Source organism: Ranitomeya imitator, chromosome 5, assembly GCF_032444005.1.
Source record: "Ranitomeya imitator isolate aRanImi1 chromosome 5, aRanImi1.pri, whole genome shotgun sequence".
In the NCBI taxonomy this organism is placed as follows: Eukaryota; Metazoa; Chordata; class Amphibia; order Anura; family Dendrobatidae; genus Ranitomeya; species Ranitomeya imitator.
This window is the reverse complement of record NC_091286.1, coordinates 562,918,949-562,937,677: the sequence shown is the minus strand read 5'-3', so window position 1 is coordinate 562,937,677 and position 18,729 is coordinate 562,918,949. Positions and strand designations below refer to the sequence as shown.

At 46.9% G+C, this 18,729-nt stretch overlaps 1 protein-coding gene across 2 annotated transcripts in view; it reads left to right on the top strand.

Moving 5' to 3' along the window:
- Positions 1 to 18,729, top strand: part of MYO7B (myosin VIIB) — a 258,153-nt gene that overhangs the window by 118,633 nt on the left and 120,791 nt on the right. For both annotated transcript variants that reach the window (XM_069727694.1, XM_069727693.1), the window contains exons 18-21: positions 439 to 531; positions 3,913 to 4,007; positions 18,034 to 18,118; positions 18,225 to 18,443. In XM_069727694.1, coding sequence (XP_069583795.1) covers positions 439 to 531; positions 3,913 to 4,007; positions 18,034 to 18,118; positions 18,225 to 18,443 — 492 coding nt within the window. The remainder of the gene's footprint in view (positions 1 to 438; positions 532 to 3,912; positions 4,008 to 18,033; positions 18,119 to 18,224; positions 18,444 to 18,729) is intronic.

Sequence of the window (18,729 nt, the reverse complement as noted above, 5' to 3'; positions counted from 1 at the left end):
TGTCTTATCTATGGCTTTATTTCTTGGCTGTATTGTGCATAAATATGTGATTCTTCAGAATTTCTATTAGTCTATGCCTGATGAAGAGACCAAAGTAGTCTCGAAAGCTTGCAATGTGTTACCATCTTTTCAGTTAGCCATTAAAAGGTATAAACCACTGAGGTCTCTCAATTCTAAATATTTTTCTATCCAGTGGCTAACACGGTAACAAGATATATATCTTTCCTGTATCATACTGAGGTAAAAAGCTCACCAAATACTGAATGTGTGCACGTGGCCTCAATGTATGAAAATCTCAATGGTTTGATCAGAATTTCTAGTGCGACACCATTATGCACACAAATGACTAAATACTGAGAGAAAAGAATAACTCAACATGAGCAGTTTATTGAAAGTTATCACATGGATTCTGTTAACTACAATTTCTTTCTGTTTTAGTTGGATCATCTTGATTGCTGCATGGATATTATTAGGGCAGTCATAGGAAAAGATGAAGACTGGAAAGTAGGAAAGACAAAGCTTTTCTTGAAGGTAAGATATTATATAAAACTACTGGCAGACTTCTTTGCATGATATTTTATTTTCCTAATTACTGCATACACAGAGTTGATCGAGCGCTGTGTGTATAGAGTGGGAAGCAGAAACGTTGCTTCCTTCACCCGTATTGATAATGTGATTGCCAATTGTTGAGAGGAACTGTTGGATCTCAGCAGACCAAGATCAGCTCTGGAGTCAATTCAACTGAATATGCCCTTTAGCTGTGCCCCCATTTAGCTGTGCCCCTGTAATCAGCAATAATAAGAATACATTTAGATATTGAAATCCCCCCCAAAGGACTTTTTATGACTTTACTGCGGTCAAAATATGTGAAATATTTTTTTTTATATATAAAATGTACCACATAGGAAAAAATAAATAAACACCGTGGATGAAACAAAATAAGAACCAAAAGCCACTGTCATTCCAAATTGCTGTTTCTAACATTGTTACCAAATACCTTAATCAAAACAAAAAAATGTGTGTCTGATACAGAAACAATGTCTATGGAAGGGGAAACACAATTGAAAATGTATTTCAGTGGTCCTTCGTTTAGACAAAAAAAAATGTGAAAAATAGACATAGATTTCCTTTTTGTCTTTACACTTTTGCCCAATATTGAGGGAAAAACAATATGAAATGGACTTAAAAATTACATAAAAAATAAAAAGATAAGCAATCATTATTTAAATGTCTGGAGGAAAAAAAAGTAGAGCTCTTAAACCTGCCTGTGCTCAAAGTAAAAAAAGGAGGCCTGTCATGAAAAGGAGAAAATGGCCCGGTATTGAACTGATTAAGAAATGGTCAGCATAAATCTGTAGTCTCCTGTTCAAATTTGCATTATATTTATGTAACTCATGGTATATACAGAATTCTATTCTGCTTTATATATTTTGTGCACATGTAAGGGGTTGAGAGCCTTACCCCTTTAAGTCCCCATGCTGCTGCTGTACAGGTAGATATATATATATATATATATATATATATATATATATATTTGTACTGTATTACCAATGTATGTTTCATGTTGCTGCACCATGTATTTAATAGGGACAGTACAATTTGGGTTATGACCACTAGATGGGAACATAGAGGTCTGTACTCTGTATATAGGTGTATATAGCACTTTAGAAGTTAACTGTAGGAGGGGTTAGATGGGAATAAGTCAGGAAGGTCTTCCTGTATTAGTCAGTCAGGGGGGGTCAGACCCCTTAGTGCTCGGGTGGGCTACGTGCCCGAGCTGCCAGATAACCATGTAAGATTCAAACGTGTGCCCAGCCAGCCAGGGTACACAGAGAAGAGCAAAGTACAGCAGGTCCTACAGTAGAGAAAGGAAAGAAGCAGAGGAAGACAAAGAGGTCAACGTAAAAGTGTATGGGCAAGACGCTCCAGAATGTGGCGGATAGCTTCGTGGGCTGAGTATCTGATGTACGGGGTGAAACGGGCAGACGGATGCTTCACCGTAGTGACGTTTCACAGGGAGGATACCAAGGGGCTGTCTGAGATGCCCTGACCCGTGGAAGCACATAGTGATGCAGGAAACAGTGAAGGGAAAGATGAAGTGATATGCTGTATCAACTGTGATGGAAATGCTGGAAACTACTTGGATTTGCTGTGTCCTGAAGTAAATAAATTTGTTCAGTTGAGAGTTGCCCTGGACTGTGTCTCTATTTCTTGGGATCCAGAAGCTGCCGTTTGCCAGCGCAGCAAAGGGGACACTGACAGCTGTGATGCAGTGACCCCTGTGGCAGCTAGGGGGCGCTGTGTGTGCTCCTCGGGAAAAGCATGGAGGCGCATCTGTGGTTATACTGGTGGTGAAACAGCGACTGGCATAATTGTAAGTGACCGATATGTGTTGCAGAAGGAGTCTGCGCTGTAAGTCTGAAGTAATGTTGTTGTTCTGGGACCTGTAGTTCCACAAGTAAATTGTGTTGCTTGTATAGTTGTGAAGGGAGGCTTACTGGGCTAGTTATGAGAGATGGGCGGGTCGAACTAGCCACACACACACTCTCCCACCTGTGGTAGTGGTTACAGCTTCATAATGTGACCATGGTGTGGGTCACATAGTCTCTGAGTGTGGACCTGAATGGTCTATGCTGGAAGGTCCTGGAGAGCCTATGTGTTGGGAGTGTCGTCTCCCTGAAGAGCACGTGGTGGGGCTTTGGACCTTGTGGCCTGGGGTGTTGGACAAACGTCCGGAATAGCACCCGGACAGGTCACATGCCTGTGTGTTGGACGGTCCCCGGTGGGGATGGATGTCCTGAATAGCGCACTGTGGAAGGCTTCTATGTTGGGAGGTCCTGGGAGTAGGCTTCCTGAAGAGCACAACCTGTGCTGGATATCCTGGGAGTAGGAGTCCTGAAGAGCACCTGCCTGTTTGTTGGACAGTCCCAGGTGGGGACGGATGTCCTGAATAGCGCACTGTCGAAGGCTTCTGTGTTGGGAGGTGCTGGGAGTAGGACTGGATCTCTGAAGAGCACAGAGAGACTGTGGTCTTGGACGGTCTGTGTTGGAAGCTCCTGTGAGTGGAGTCTTCCTGGAGCACCTGAGAGACCGTGGACCTGGATGGTCTGTGTTGGGGAAGCTACCGACTTTCGGTGGCTCTGGACTAACTGATGTGTGCCTGCCAGGCAAGTTGGTGAACCCCATAAGGCAGCTTCCCTGAGAGAGGACTGATAGGAGGTCAGCGTGTGGAGCAGGAGCTCCAGAAAGGTAACACTCGGTAAGGGGGGCTATCATAACGGCAGAGACGTATCTGCCAGTGGAACAGACTGTTGGTGCTTGTTGTGTTCCATTGATAGTGATGAACTGTGCGGTCTCCCACGGTAACTGGATGAAGTGAGGTCCAGCATGTTTAGAGACGATGAACCAATGTCGTGTGCGCTATATGACACGGACATTGACACAGCATACGGACACCCCCGGGAACTAGTCAAGGAGGGCTGGCGGGTGTAGTGTCTGAACTCTGAGTTAAAGCTGTATAGGAAATATCTGAGTCAAAGCGGCAACTTAATGTCACCAGTTGGTGCCTGTTGTGTTCTATGGAGTTTACAACGAACTGTGCATAACCCGGTTTATGATGCTATAATAAACCGCATGGACTGTATTTGTGTTAAAAAAAAATGTGCCTGTGTGACTGAATCCTGTTGCTAAGCGAGTGTCCCCCAACACATGTAGTAAGCACAATCTTACACAGCACAGTGAGTGCTGAGCACAAGATGCAATATAAGAGACACCTTTTTCCTGTAGAGAGAGGCCAGGGTATCATCACCCAAAAAGCTCAGCCACGACTACTGCCCTGGCCGACCTTTACACACATATGTCACCATATAGGAAAGGAAATAAAGTAATTGTCTGTTGCTGTTCTTTTTCTAGGATCAACATGATTCAAAACTAGAGGTGGAACGTGACATCAAAATCACATCCAGCGCTATTCTCATACAAAGAGTGTTGAGGGGATTTAAAGACAGGTAAACAATTTTGATGTAATTTTTGTGTGATGTGCTCTTAAAAGGGTATTGGCCGAGCCTACATCCCCTCACTGAAATTGTGTAAATAATGCACACTTTATTTAAACCAGTGGAATTGTGGCAATTTTTCTAGCACATAAGCTTAGCATGAAGCATGCCCTCATACAGATGCAATATTTATGCTCAACCTGTACTATAGAGTATTTAGTTGATGTTATTGCAATCTGTATTAGTACAGGGGACAATACAAATATCTCACTGAGGATCTGTTTATACCAAGGAAGGTGACGGGCACAAGGGGGCATTCTTTGCGTCTGGAGGAGAGAAGGTTTTTCCACCAACATAGAAGAGGATTCTTTACTGTTAGGGCAGTGAGAATCTGGAATTGCTTGCCTGAGGAGGTGGTGATGGCGAACTCAGTCGAGGGGTTCAAGAGAGGCCTGGATGTCTTCCTGGAGCAGAACAATATTGTATCATACAATTAGGTTCTGTAGAAGGACGTAGATCTGGGGATTTATTATGATGGAATATAGGCTGAACTGGATGGATAAATGTCTTTTTTCGGCCTTACTAACTATGTTACTATGTTACTAACCAATTTTCTTGCAGATACTTTGCATGAGTAATATATGCATTATCTTTACTCGGTAAATAATTGGTTAGATTCATCACATTGGAACTCCAATCAGAAAGGACCCCATGCATATTAAAATTGGCCAGACATGCCAAGTTTGTAGAGAAAGGATGACTCTCTAATGTTTATATCAGCCTCTCAAGTCTACTCTGACACATGTCATCACAGAAAACAAGGATCAAGTATTTCAAATGTATATACTCCATTGTTAAAGGGGTTATGCCATCTTTTAATTATTAAAGGTCAGGCTTGACTATGAATAACCAATATCCGGCTAATACCTCATGCCTTAACATTCTCTGGTTCCTTTACTATATAATATAAGAACGGAGATTATCTGAAACAAACCCGTGTATCAATAATGGATATTTATTACACACAAGCCTACGGTTATTATACTATTAAATTACCCCACTAACACCATATACAATAATAGCATACAACACTAATATACAATTAAACCCACAATTACCTAAGAGAGTGGTGAGGGGTGTGTGGCGCCACAGGGTCCTGGTCGTCACTGTAGCATTGCTTTCCTCACAGGGAGAGTGATGTTACGTTTGGAAGGATATCTTTTATCAGGTAACCACCATACGCACTACATGTTCACACTCCAGGCCACAAGGGGGAGCTTTTGATCCTATTTCTAGGTGACTCCCCTATATTTATTGTGGTTTTGAGGGAAATGGGAGTTAGTTCCTGTCAGAGAGACAGAGTAGAGGGCAGACTGACAGAGTGGCAGAAGGTCTGAAGGGGCCATGTAGTCTGAAGTACTACAGCTCCTGGAAAGAGACATACAGAAAGCCGAACATATTTCAGTGAGCATGAAGGAGAGTGAAGCACAGGAGAGTAACATCAGGGGAGACCAGCTAAGAGCAGGCTGCATCCCTCTGAGGCGCAGATAACCGGTAGCCGGACCACCAAGGTTGTAAGGGACTCTACGACTTACAGCAGAGACCAGCAGGGCAGCTGAACTGCAAGTTACCTGTCCGCCACACACACCTGAGACACAGAAACACGTAGAGCCCCGGGCGTGCTAGAGTCCCTGTAAAAAGGCTCGAGTTACCTGTCATGCAGGTATTGTCCTATCCTTTAAGGCAGTGTTCCCCAACTCCAGTCCTCAAGAGCCACCAACAGGCCATGTTTTCAGGATTTCCTTAGTATTGCCCAGGTGATGGAATTGTTGCCTGTGCAGGAGATGCAATTATCACCTGTGCAATACTAAGGAAATCCTGAAAACATGACCTGTTGGTTGCTCTTGAGGACCGAACTTGGGGAACACTGCTTTAAGGGGACAGAGAGAAGAACTGTGAGGACCTTATCTGAAGTCGTAGGCAGTAAGGGACTACAACACCACCGCGCTAGAGGAAGGCTTTTAACTCCACCTGGTAAAGGGGACTCTGGATTCGCGTCCAAGCCGGCCGGACCCTGCCTGTCCAGTGATCTGGTACCCTGGACTATGGCTGCCTGAAGTCTTTAGTAAACCAGGTAAAGAGACTGCAAACCTGTGTCTTTGTTCTTTACTGCGCCATTCACTATCTTCCATCTATCTTTCATCTACACACCGGGAGCCCTGGGGATACAGTTCACCTGTGGGAAGTTATACCATCTAGCTGCCATAACATCACCCCAGAAGACCCCTTAAAGCAGCCTCGGTCCACACTGACTGAATACCACAGGTGGCGTCACGAACATAAACTCTATTCACCAAATCCCTTTAAAGACTTTCCCCTTTTACATGGGCGCCCAGGGCCACGGACCGGGTCGCCACCGTGACATTCCCCTGTGAATACCGGACCCAGTACCGGGTACCCCACGGCCTTGGCGGGCGACTCACCTTGGCGTCACAAACAGGATGGACCGATCCTGAGAATTGGGTCATGTGCGCCTTCGAGACTGTGTTGTGCCTAACTGTGATTTATTGAGACTGTGCATCATGAAGTACCGCCAAAATTGCTACCGTTATTGCCGCCATTATAGCGCCACGAGGAGCGCTGGAAAAGACAAGTGCGCCATCGTGGACGAGAACTAACTGTGTGGCGCAAAAATAATGGCCGCCCAATCCAAATACTACTGTACCATGCGGACATGTCCGTCAGCAACAGAGATCCACCTCCTGATCCTGAATGGCAGAAAGAAGAGAAAGAAGATGTTTCTCCCCCAAATGGGAGAGCAGGAGAGAGACCCGGACGTGGAGAGCAACATGGAGGACGCCATGGCAAGCAGCCCAGAACCAGAGCATGGGGTGGAAGCATAGGGCTCCCCCAGCCACCTGGAAGGAAGCTACTGCGAGCCAGCACCTGCCGTCCCCGAACTCCTGCATACCGTAGTGGAAGATCTCATTGACCAGCTCCTGCAGATGCAGCTGGACGCCGGAACCACGTGCAAGGCGGCACCAGTGGAAGTACTGCAGGAACCGCATCCTGTCCAACAGCCCCCGCCACTAGCGGAGGAGACCGGCACCGGAGACACCGCAGCGGCAGGTAAGGATGCCGACCCTGCCCCGGTAGCCGAGGAACTTTTAGTGGGCCCAGTCGCTGCACTGCCCCGCTATGGATCCGCGCAACTTCAAATACTGGGGGAATGGGACCAGGTCACGGGGATGGAACGTTTTATGAAGGACCCCTTAAAGCAGCGTTGGTCCACACTGACCGAATACCACAGGTGGTGTCACGAACATAAACTCTATTCACCAAATCCCTTTAAAGACTTTCCCCTTTTACATGGGCGCCCAGGGCCACGGACCGGGTTGCCACCGTGACATCCCCCTGTGAACACCGGACCTGGTACCGGGTACCCCACGGCCCTGGCAGGCGACTCAGGGGCACTGATTGGGGGCACTGTAAAAGGAGGATGTTTTTCCCTCTAAAATATTAATTAAAGGGGGACTCTATCCACCTCTACTGGGGTCTGAAATTAACTATTAATGTCAAACTTGTCCATTAATAATTATTCAGTATACAAATATTAGTGATGCCTTAATGTTATCTGTTCCTTATACTATATACTCACTGTGTATCAGTATGGAATATTTATTACACAGAAGTCTAGAGACTATTACATACATACTGTATATATTTATGTCCAAGCTATCGACTAAAATTATATCTATAATATAACGCTGGGAGCGTCACTCTGTCCGAAGCCTCTATAGACTGCGCAAGCGCAAGCGCCGGCGCAGTCTGGGCCTCACAGAGCGACGCTCCCGGGAGATCGCGGTGTGCGTTCACACTGAACACACACCGCGATCTCCACCGCAGAAGCAGGGACCGCCAGGAGGGTGAGTATCGGCCTATATTCACCTGTCCTCCGTTCCATCGCTGAGCGGCGCCATCTTCCCGGTCTTCGGTCTGTGGCCTTCAGTTCAGAGGGCGCGATGACGTGCTTAATGCGCGCCGGCGCCGCCCTCTGACTGAACAGTCACAGCCAGGAGACCGGGAAGATGGCGGCGCTCAGCGATGGAACGCCGGACAGGTGAGTATAGTAAGTGCTGGGGGGCCTGAGCTGGCGGCGATACCGGCACCTGACCCCCACAGCGCGCCGGTGTCCCCGCCTGCTCAGGCCCCCCAGCACTCGGCGCCGAGCGGGTCAGAGGCAGGATGGGGACGCAGGATGCAGCAGCACATAAGGATGGGGACGCAGGATGGAGCAGCACATAAGGATGGGGACGCAGGATGCAGCAGCACATAAGGATGGGGACGCAGGATGGAGCAGGACATAAGGATGGGGACGCAGGATGGAGCAGCACATAAGGATGGGGACGCAGGATGGAGCAGGACATAAGGATGGGGACGCAGGATGGAGCAGCACATAAGGATGGGGACGCAGGATGGAGCAGCACATAAGGATGGGGACGTAGGATGGAGCAGCACATAACAGTATGGGGACGCAGGATGGAGCAGCACATAAGGATGGGGACGCAGGATGGAGCAGCACATAAGGATGGGGACGCAGGATGGAGCAGCACATAAGGATGGGGACGCAGGATGCAGCAGAACATAAGGATGGGGACGCAGGATGCAGCAGCACATAAGGATGGGGACGCAGGATGCAGCAGCGCATGACAGGATGGGGACGCAGGATGCAGCAGCGCATGACAGGATGGGGACGCAGGATGCAGCAGCGCATGACAGGATGGGGACGCATGATGGAGCAGCGCATGACAGGATGGGGACGCAGGATGGAGCAGCACATGACAGGATGGGGACGCAGGATGGGAGCAGCGCATCACAGGATGGGAGCAGCGCATCACAGGATGGGGACGCAGGATGGGAGCAGCGCATTACAGGATGGGGACGCAGGATGGGAGCAGCGCATGACAGGAAAGGGAACGCAGGATGGAGCAGCGCATGACAGGATGGGGACGCAGGATGGAGCAGCACATGACAGGATGGGGACGCAGGATGGAGCAGCGCATGACAGGATGGGGACGCAGGATGGAGCAGCACATACCATGATGGAGACAATATACAAATATAAATGCTCGCCACCCGGGCGTAGAACGGGTTCAATAGCTAGTATATGTATATACATGTATTTACACCACAACACTAATACAGTAATAGCAATACAATATCACACGTTCAGACCCACAATTACCCAATAATATACCACCCACATTACCTAATCACACACATCCAATAAGCAGCCGTCCCGCCTAACATGTGCTATCCCTACAGCGATCAAGGGGTTAATAGCAATGATATGGATAGAGGGGGTAAATAACAGGTGTATGCAGGGCCCAGTAAGTAAGGGATTATAGGGGAAGATACTTAGACCAATGTGTGCCAGTGGAATAAGAGCCCGAGCACTCTCAGATATTTACGTCCAGCCGAAGTGGAAGTGCCCAGTTTCATGTAAGAGGAAATGATGACAGCCTATCCTATTATTCCACAGCCACTGGCTAAGGTTCATTCCTAATTGAACATGTTTTTCTGCAGTTGACTGTACATACTGTGGGAATATAGCTCATCAGGGATCTCTGCTTTGGCCCAAGCAGGTGGCTATGGAGTCACAACGAACAATAGCAGGCTAGCGAGTTCCACACAGGTATGTGTCAGGTGTATTTATTGTACACATTTGCCGTACAATGTTACACGTGCCAAACATGAAATAAAATGTCTAAGGCCGTCTGGCCACTAACTAACAACAAGATACTAACTGCAAAATAAACCTACACAACAAGAAAGAAGTTTGTGCAACCTTACTGTGTCAGCTCCCAGACCAGCAGATGAGAGACTGAGATCCCAGCAGTTCCTTGATTATATCAGCTGAAGCAAAAGCTGGATCGTATGTGTGGAAGGGAAGCACCAGAGCTTTCAGGCTGATCACTAAAGAAACCAGGACCGGATTACAGAGAAATAAACAGCTTCACAATCAATACCGTGATACATATGAAATGAAACGGGGAGAAACATATCTGTTTTCTAGTACTTCTCCCCTTGGCACCTCACATACCCCCTTCCTTTGTTCGAGCCTGTAGGGTCGGACACGATGAGTCACTAAGCAGTGTGTTCTGGATAACGCATCTGCATTCCCGTGCGCTGCGCCTGCCCTGTGCTCAACGGAAAAGTTAAAAGGTTGTAATGCCAAGAACCAGCGTGTCACCCTCGCATTGCCCTCTTTTGCGCGGGACATCCATGTTAGGGGTGAATGGTCCGTTACTAGCCTAAATTGGCGACCTAGTAAATAATAGCGTAAGGTGAATAGGGCCCATTTCACAGCCAGGGCTTCGCGCTCAACCACGCTATAATTCTTTTCTGCCCTGGTAAGCTTCCTACTCAGATAGCTTACTGGGTGTTCCTCGCCATTCACTTCCTGTGACAACACTGCACCGAGGCCGACACCAGAGGCGTCCGTTTGGACAATAAACTCCCGTTTAAAGTCAGGGGCAACCAAAATTGGTTGGTCACAGAGGACCGTTTTCAAATACTGAAAGGCCTTCTCTGCTTCTGCGTTCCACTTTATTGTGATAGATTTTGAGCCCTTGGTAAGCTCTGTGAGAGGGGCCGCGATGGTGGCAAAATTTTTAATGAAGCGCCTATAATAGCCAACGATCCCTAAAAAGGCTCCGACCTGTTTTTTGTTGACCGGTCGTGGCCAATTCTGAATAGCGTCCACTTTATTGGTCTGTGGCTTTACGACTCCTCGCCCTATGCTATATCCCAGATAGCGAGCCTCTTCCAATCCCAAGGTACATTTCTTAGGATTGGCAGTTAACCCAGCAGTTTTTATCGAGTCTAAGACGGCTTGTACTTTTGACAAATGTGTGTCCCAGTCATCACTAAAGACAATGATATCGTCCAAGTATGCGGACGCATACCGGACGTGGGGTTTAAGGACAATATCTATTAGACGTTGGAAGGTGGCTGCAGCACCATGCAACCCAAATGGCATATCACGGTACTGGAACAGTCCCTGGGGCGTTACAAAGGCCGTTTTCTCTTTGGCTGAATCCGTGAGGGGAATCTGCCAATAACCTTTTGTTAAGTCGATAGTAGATATGTACCTGGCCGAACCCAGTCTCTCTATAAGTTCATCAACTCTCGGCATCGGGTAGGCATCGAATTTTGATACCTCATTTAATTTCCGAAAATCATTACAAAACCTAATAGTCCCATCGGGTTTGGGCACTAGCACGATTGGGCTAGCCCAATCACTCCGGGACTCTTCAATGACTCCAAGTTCTAACATTTTCTCGACTTCCTGGGCAATGGCTTGTCTCCGAGCCTCCGGAATTCTATATGGTTTTAGTCGTACACGGACCTGTGGATCAGTAACAATGTCGTGTTTAATTAAGTGAGTACGACCAGGAAGCTCTGAAAAAACCTCTGCGTTTTTCTGTATAAATTCCTTAGTCTCTCGTTTCTGACTTTTGGATAGTGTCTCTGCAATACCCACCTCTGGCAATGCTACCTGGGGGTCATTTACCACAGATGGGGGTGCCCTACGAGGTCCATCATTAAGGGTGGCTTTTGTCATTAGACTCTCCCTATCCCGCCAGGCCTTAAGCAAGTTTATGTGGTAGATTTGTTCGGTTTTCCTCTTGACTGGTTGATATATCTTATAATTCACTTCACCTATTCTCTCCAACACCTCGTATGGGCCCTGCCACTTCGCAAGAAATTTATTTTCTACAGTGGGTACTAATACTAACACCCTGTCTCCGGGTTGAAAGACTCGTGTTTTAGCCGCTCGGTTATATACCGTGCTTTGGGCCTGTTGCGCACGTTCTAAACATTCTTTAACTATTGGCATGACCGCCTCAATTCTATCTTGCATAAGCATTACGTGTTCAATTACACTGCGATAAGGAGTCACCTCTTGTTCCCAAGTCTCTTTAGCAATATCTAACAGGCCTCTAGGACATCGCCCGTAAACTAACTCAAAAGGCGAAAAGCCTGTGGAGGATTGGGGTACTTCCCGTATAGCGAACAGGAGATATGGTAAAAGAGCATCCCAATCCCTCCCGTCCTTATCTACCACCCTTTTCAACATTCCCTTCAGGGTTTTATTAAATCGCTCCACCAACCCGTCAGTCTGAGGGTGATATACTGAAGTACGCAAGTGGGAGATTTTTAGTAGCTTACACAAGTCCTTAAGGATTCGAGACATAAAGGGGGTTCCCTGATCTGTTAGTATTTCTTTCGGAATGCCGGTGCGAGAAAACATATTAACAAGCTCCTTTGAAATTGCTTTCGCATTGGCATTCCGCAGAGGTACTGCTTCAGGGTAACGAGTGGCATAATCTAGTACTACCAAAATGTACTGATGTCCCCTGGCAGATTTAACCAATGGACCCACTATATCCATTGCTATCCTCTCGAAGGGCACCTCTATTATTGGTAAGGGCACAAGGGGGCTTCTAAAATGTGACATAGGTGTGGTCAATTGACACGTAGGACATGACTGACAATACACGTCCCCCCCTAGACCCGGCCAAAAGAAACGCTGCAGAATACGGTGTTTTGTTTTTTCTCCGGCCAGGTGTCCCCCCAAGGGATGTTTATGTGCCAGTTCCAAAACTACCTGGCGAAAGGACTTGGGCATCACTAGTTGCTCTACCGCCACCCCCCGCACTTTGTCTATATGATACAGCATACCCTGTTGCACAGCTAGGTGTGGGAACTCATTTTGAGCCCCTGGGTACAATGGTCTTCCCTCAGAGACCTTTACATTTTCCAATGCCCTTGCCAGAGTAGGGTCCTGGTGTTGAGCGGTCCCGAACTTACCACGGGCCACCTCAAGACCTGGCATTTCTATAGCCTCCTCTAGTTCACTTGCGTCACCTGCATATACAGCCAGAGGTGAGTCTACAGATTCTGGAGTTACCTCTGAGATGGACTCCCCCCCCTCTTGCTGCAATAGCTCAGGGGTTAGCCCCACGGCACCCTCCTCAACTAGAGTGCTCATGCCATTTTTAAGGTTCCACAAGTCCCAAAATAAGGGAAAGTCTCTCCCCAATATTACATCATGTCCCATAGACTTTAGGACTGCCGCTTGATGTCTTTTGGTTCCTACTGGCGGGGCAAGGGTGACCCAGGCAGTGGGGTAGTTTTTTATATCGCCATGGATGCAACTAATGCCCAGGGTTGAGTTCGTTAGGGCTCTAGGCTCCACCAAACTGGCATGTACCAGAGTTACTTGACTGCCGGAATCCAAGACGGCATTCACACTATGGCCGTCGACCTCGAGGCAACACACGTGTCGTTCATTTCCTGTGAGGACCTCTGCAACACAGACTGACTGTACATATAACGAAAGGCGTCTCATAGCGTTACAGTCCATTGGCTCTGTAGTCATTGGGCAGTTAGCTGCTACATGGCCAAGCCCACGACATCGCCAACATTGTATAGGTCCTTGCTTCCTCGCCGGAGACGCCTGATAGGGTCTGCTGAATTGCTGTGAGACTGTACCGCCTCCATAGTTCTTTGTGGGTCTGCTACCCTTTATTGCAACGTTCTCTTCTTTTGAAGATGAAGTAGGTCTCGCAGTATTTTCTGGCGATTTCTTGGGAGCCCAGCGAGGTGATAACGTCCCTTGGAGTAGGCTTTCAGAAGCATTGTAGCGTTCGACCATATTCACCAACTGGTCGGCTGTATATGGGTCACCTTGTCCAACCCACCTCTGTAACTTAGGGGGCAAGGACCGCAGGTACTTGTCTAGAACAACACGTTCCACCATCTCTGCAGATGTCAAAATCTCTGGTTGCAGCCATTTTTTTACTAGATGGATAAGATCATGCATTTGTGAGCGGGCTGGCTGATCTTCCACAAAAGTCCATAAATGTACCCTCTGGGCTCGTACATATGTGTTTACTCCCAGCCTTGCCAGGATTTCGCTTTTTAATTTGGTATAGTCCATAGCATCCACTCCACTTAGATCGTAATAGGCCTTTTGTGGGTCCCCGCTCAAAAATGGCGCAACCACTTCAGCCCACATGTCCACCGGTAAATGCTCACGTTCTGCAATACGTTCAAATACGGTGAGATACGCTTCTACATCATCGTCAGCAGTCATTTTAAGCAGGGTTTTTTGTACGGCTTTCCGTGCACCAGCAACACTTTGTGCATGATCCCTCTCATCTCGGGGCTGCCGAATCAAAGCCTGCTTTATTGCATTCAACTGCTCTTGCTGAATCTGGTTTTGCTGGTCCAGGGCTTGCTGGAAGTAAGTATTGGTCTGCTGTTGTTGCACATTTGCCTGCAATAACTGTTTCACTAGTTCCTCCATATTACTGGACTCTTGGCTCTTCAAAAGCGCATGAGCTTTCAGCCAGGACATACACAGAGCACTTTATCTGCAGTCACAGTCCAACAGCCACTATGCCCGCATTCTCCACCATTTGTGGAGATATAGCTCATCAGGGATCTCTGCTTTGGCCCAAGCAGGTGGCTATGGAGTCACAACGAACAATAGCAGGCTAGCGAGTTCCACACAGGTATGTGTCAGGTGTATTTATTGTACACATTTGCCGTACAATGTTACACGTGCCAAACATGAAATAAAATGTCTAAGGCCGTCTGGCCACTAACTAACAACAAGATACTAACTGCAAAATAAACCTACACAACAAGAAAGAAGTTTGTGCAACCTTACTGTGTCAGCTCCCAGACCAGCAGATGAGAGACTGAGATCCCAGCAGTTCCTTGATTATATCAGCTGAAGCAAAAGCTGGATCGTATGTGTGGAAGGGAAGCACCAGAGCTTTCAGGCTGATCACTAAAGAAACCAGGACCGGATTACAGAGAAATAAACAGCTTCACAATCAATACTGTGATACATATGAAATGAAACGGGGAGAAACATATCTGTTTTCTAGTACTTCTCCCCTTGGCACCTCACAATACCTATTGTCTCCCCTCCTCAGCAATCAAACCACACTGTGGCATTATATTTGTATGTATATATATATATATATATATATATATATATATAATATAACGCTGGGAGCGTCACTCTGTCCGAAGCCTTTATAGACTGCGCAGGCGCAAGCGCCGGCGCAGTCTGGCCCCCACAGAGTGACGCTCCCAGGAGATCGCGGTATGCGTAAGCACTGAACGCATACCGCGATCTCCACCGGAGAGTCAGGGACCGTGGACGCGCCAGGAGGGAGGGTAAGTATATTCACCTGTCCTCCGTTCCAGCGCTGCGTGCAGCTCCGTCTCCCGGCTCCTCTGCTGTGACAGAGTCCAGTCACAGGCAGAGGAGCCGGAGTGTGTGTTCAAGAAAATGGCGCCGGAAAGCGCGGACTGCGCAGGTACCAATTCCTGCTGCCGGAATCGGCGCCTGCGCAGTCCGCGCTTTCCGGCGCCATTTTCTTGAAGACACACCTGCAGTGGAGACGGACGATAGGTGAGTATGGTATTTTTTTTTTTTTATATGGCAGCAGCATACGGGGGCATATAATACAATAGTGGCGCAGGATGGGAGCAGCACATGACAGAACGGGCGCAGGATGGCAGCAGCACATGACAGAATGGGCGCAGGATGGCAGCAGCGCATGACAGAACGGGCGCAGGATGGCAGCAGCACATGACAGAACGGGTGCAGGATGGCAGCAGCACATGACAGAACGGGCGCAGGATGGCAGCAGCACATGACAGAACGGGCGCAGGATGGCAGCAGCACATGACAGAACGGGCGCAGGATGGCAGCAGCGCATGACATAACGGGCGCAGGATGGCAGCAGGATGGGAGCAGCACATGACAGAACGGGCGCAGGATGGCAGCAGCACATGACAGAACGGGCGCAGGATGGCAGCAGCGCATGACATAACGGGCGCAGGATGGCAGCAGGATGGGAGCAGCACATGACAGAACGGGGGCGCAGGATGGGAGCAGCACATGACAGAACGGGCGCAGGATGGCAGCAGCACATGACAGAACGGGCGCAGGATGGCAGCAGCACATGACAGAACGGGCGCAGGATGGCAGCAGCACATGACAGAACGGGCGCAGGATGGCAGCAGCACATGATGGAGACCATATACCAATATAAATGCTCGCCACCCGGGCGTAGAACGGGTTCAATAGCTAGTATATATATACAGGTCCTTCTCAAAAAATTAGCATATAGTGTTAAATTTCATTATTTACCATAATGTAATGATTACAATTAAACTTTCATATATTATAGATTCATTATCCACCAACTGAAATTTGTCAGGTCTTTTATTGTTTTAATACTGATGATTTTGGCATACAACTCCTGATAACCCAAAAAACCTGTCTCAATAAATTAGCATATCAAGAAAAGGTTCTCTAAACGACCTATTACCCTAATCTTCTGAATCAACTAATTAACTCTAAACACATGCAAAAGATACCTGAGGCTTTTATAAACTCCCTGCCTGGTTCATTACTCAAAACCCCCATCATGGGTAAGACTAGCGACCTGACAGATGTCAAGAAGGCCATCATTGACACCCTCAAGCAAGAGGGTAAGACCCAGAAAGAAATTTCTCAACAAATAGGCTGTTCCCAGAGTGCTGTATCAAGGCACCTCAATGGTAAGTCTGTTGGAAGGAAACAATGTGGCAGAAAACGCTGTACAACGAGAAGAGGAGACCGGACCCTGAGGAAGATTGTGGAGAAGGACCGATTCCAGACCTTGGGGAACCTGAGGAAGCAGTGGACTGAGTCTGGTGTGGAAACATCCAGAGCCACCGTGCACAGGCGTGTGCAGGAAATGGGCTACAGGTGCCGCATTCCCCAGGTAAAGCCACTTTTGAACCATAAACAGCGGCAGAGGCGCCTGACCTGGGCTACAGAGAAGCAGCACTGGACTGTTGCTAAGTGGTCCCAAGTACTTTTTTCTGATGAAAGCAAATTTTGCATGTCATTCGGAAATCAAGGTGCCAGAGTCTGGAGGAAGACTGGGGAGAAGGAAATGCCAAAATGCCTGAAGTCCAGTGTCAAGTACCCACAGTCAGTGATGGTGTGGGGTGCCATGTCAGCTGCTGGTGTTGGTCCACTGTGTTTCATCAAGGGCAGGGTCAATGCAGCTAGCTATCAGGAGATTTTGGAGCACTTCATGCTTCCATCGGCTGAAATGCTTTATGGAGATGAAGATTTCATTTTTCAGCACGACCTGGCACCTGCTCACAGTGCCAAAACCACTGGTAAATGGTTTACTGACCATGGTATTACTGTGCTCAATTGGCCTGCCAACTCTCCTGACCTGAACCCCATAGAGAATCTGTGGGATATTGTGAAGAGAAAGTTGAGAGACGCAAGACCCAACACTCTGGATGAGCTTAAGGCCGCTATTGAAGCATCCTGGGCCTCCATAACATCTCAGCAGTGTCACAGGCTGATTGCCTCCATGCCACGCCGCATTGAAGCAGTCATTTCTGCCAAAGGATTCCCGACCAAGTATTGAGTGCATAACTGAACATTATTATTTGTTGTTTTTTTTGTTTGTTATTAAAAAACACTTTTATTTGATTGGATGGGTGAAATATGCTAATTTATTGAGACAGTTTTTTTGGGTTATCAGGAGTTGTATGCCAAAATCATCAGTATTAAAACAATAAAAGACCTGACAAATTTCAGTTGGTGGATAATGAATCTATAATATATGAAAGTTTAATTGTAATCATTACATTATGGTAAATAATGAAATTTAACACTATATGCTAATTTTTTGAGAAGGACCTGTATATATATATATATATATATATATATATATAAAATATATATATATATATATATATATATATGCCATAACTTTTCTTACGTCTTTGTTATGTCTTCCGTACATTTTTTCAAATTTTTTCTTGATTGTTGATTCTTTTTTTTTGTAAAATAATGTTACTATGTTATTTATTTAATTCTGCAATAATGCTGCAATTGTTTACTTGGTATTTAAAGTGTCGTCCTACTTTGCAGGAAACTCTTTCTTAAGCAGAAAAAGTCTGCTGTGAAGATACAAGCTGCATGGAGAGGTTACCATGATAGGAAGTCCTACGTCAAGGTATTATTCTTTCCTTGTGTATAGCATTTCTTATCATTGCCAAATTAGAGAACTTTAGCCCATTATAGTGGTCACTTCTCCTAAAGTTCCAACCCTTCTATTTCAGATGCAACATGGTTTCCAAAGATTGCAAGCAGTTATAAGAAGTAGACATATACGCCTCCAGTATCAGAAATCTCAAGCTATCATTTCCAAGCTACAGGCCAGATGCAGAGGTTATCTACTAAGAAAACGCCTTGCACAGGAGAAGACAGCTATTCTTGTTCTTCAGACTTACACCAGGGGTATGCTGGCTCGTAATAGGTACCGGAGGATGAGGAAGAGTGTAAGTATGACTAAATGTTTACTAAGGGTAGGGCTACACAGCGACATATGTCATGTGACCTTGAAATCGCAGTGTCTCATTATGACATTGCATACAATGATCTCCAATTGTGTCGCTCTTCAACCTCCTGTGACAAATAGGGACAAGTGTTCCCAAATCAGCTGAACTTTTTGTCGCTGGTCTAAAATCTCACGGGGCTCACTTGCCATAGTCTTGAAAGTGAATCACATGCAACTGTGACTTTCATGCAATTTCTCTTTGTTCTGGCCATTAGAGCAAAATCACA